The sequence below is a fragment of the Echinococcus granulosus genome, assembly GCF_000524195.1.
Source record: "Echinococcus granulosus chromosome Unknown EG_S00270, whole genome shotgun sequence".
NCBI classification, from domain to species: Eukaryota; Metazoa; Platyhelminthes; class Cestoda; order Cyclophyllidea; family Taeniidae; genus Echinococcus; species Echinococcus granulosus.
This window is the reverse complement of record NW_020170650.1, coordinates 37-1,992: the sequence shown is the minus strand read 5'-3', so window position 1 is coordinate 1,992 and position 1,956 is coordinate 37. Positions and strand designations below refer to the sequence as shown.

General features: G+C 48.7%; 1 protein-coding gene across 1 annotated transcript in view; it reads right to left on the bottom strand. All coding sequences in view use genetic code 11, as the record gives it.

Annotated features, from left to right (window-relative positions):
• Positions 1-1,674, bottom strand: part of EGR_10788 (hypothetical protein) — a gene marked incomplete at both ends in the record, with an annotated part of 2,404 nt that extends 730 nt beyond the window's left edge. The window contains one exon of the mRNA XM_024500037.1: positions 205-1,674. Coding sequence (XP_024345546.1) covers positions 205-1,674 — 1,470 coding nt within the window. The remainder of the gene's footprint in view (positions 1-204) is intronic.
• Between the last annotated feature and the right edge of the window lie 282 nt (positions 1,675-1,956).

The following is a 1,956-nucleotide window of genomic DNA, read 5'->3' as shown; positions in this document are numbered from 1 at the left end:
AAAAGCTGTTTCCGACTGCTCTATTTCGAGCGCCCCGTCTGTAAATATAGTCATCGTAGTTGCAAATGTTGTCTGTGCCAACTCCGAAGCCTCCATTTCCAACGTAGGTGCAAGTGTTGGATTGGTTGGCGGAGCAGTGGTGGATGGTTCTGCGGGTGCATATTGAGCAAGAGGGGGCAATTTGGCCACAATTGCTCGCACTACCTCGGGTTCCATGTCTGCCAAGTATTTGGCAGTGTTGGGCAGTTTGTCGAAAACCACTTCCAATGTGTTGCGATTCATGCTGGCGATGATTTTACCAAACGTAGGAACGTACGCAGCAACGTACTGAAGCGTCTGAGCATTCATGTTGTCAAGAAGACTGTGGAGGTTTTGGTGGTTCTCAATTATATACCGGACGAAGCGTGGTTCCTTGTTGAAGAGGACATTGGCGTACTGAGGAGGAATACTAGGCACAGTGGATATAATGAGTTGCGTAACCTCAGCATCTGTCATGTTTGCCAGATCAGGCATGTCAGTGGCACGTTGAGACGCCCTGGCAATAGTCTTTTTCGCCTCAGACGCCTTGCTAGGCTCATTGGGCACTGTGGCTGAACTGACAGCTAGATTGACACTGGACAAAATGGCATCAATATTGGGTACGTATGCGACCATCCATTGCAGCAGTCTTGCATCCATACTTGCCACAATATCTCTCACGTATGGAAGTCCTGCAATCGTTGACTGCAATGTATATGCGTCCGTACTGGAGGCGTAAGCACCGTAACCTGGTACTCGCATCAAAGCTGATTGAAGAAGCATCGCATCTACATGCATGAGAAGTTGATTCAAGTTAGGCATGTGGAGAAGCATGGATTGGAGTACATGTGGATCCATGGTGGACACGTAAGTGGAAGGGTATGGCATTTGAGGCTGTGGATACATTGCCTGACCATAGTTTGGCACACCATAGCCCACCCTGGGATTATAGCCATAGCCATAACCATACCCACCATCCATCGTGCGATAAGCAGGAACACCATAGCCTTGCATATCCTTCATGGTCTTTGCAGGCCCATGTCCCCATACCTCACGAACACTTTTCCAGTTAGAGCCATATTTACCGCTTTTGCCGGATGAAGCACTGCTCTTTCCTTTCGTCGACTGTGAAGATTTACTTGTCTTATTTACATAGAATACATCTTCATATTGTGAGCTCTTTTGTGAAGGAATTGTTGGTTGGTACACCTTACCATAATTGTCAACGGAATGGCAAACATCAATGAAGCAGACAACTCGGCAGTTGCCACCAGTGCTGCAACCATAGCCATGGAACGATCCATTGACGCATTTGACATGTTGACACTGCTGGAAGTCGTAGAAGTCACTGCACTTGCCATTCTTGCATCCACTCCAGTAGCCGCAGTTTCCACCATAGCAGCCTTGCTTGCCCAGTGCTCCACTACCCCACGTCTCCTGCATTCCCTTGTGTGGAAAGACTGCGTTGCCGAAACCGTGGCACGATGACTCGGAACACGTGTAGTCGCAGACGCCACCGCGACAACCGTAGCCAGTATTTGCACCAGAATGGCACACACGTGATTGACATGACGGGAATGTTGGCTGTGTTGGATAGCTGAAGCCGCCGACCATGATACAGCTCATCACAACGGCGAAGACACCCATCGAAACCATTGTAGCTATGCGATGTTTCGATTTTGATGTACGCTTTTATAGGCATTCAACGAGGGGTGTTCCATGTTCTCATGCACACCATTGGTTCGTTGGCCTAGTCACGCCTCACTCACCCCGACTTATCTGTCCGTCGGTCTCTACGACCTCACGTTTGCATGTTTTACCATTGTGACATGCGTTCGGAAGGCCGTATTTCTTCACGTGCTCTGATATCCGTGACTCGTTACACCTTTGTACATTTAGAATGTGTCGGAGCTGAGCCAGTGAGCTTCTTTAATCTGG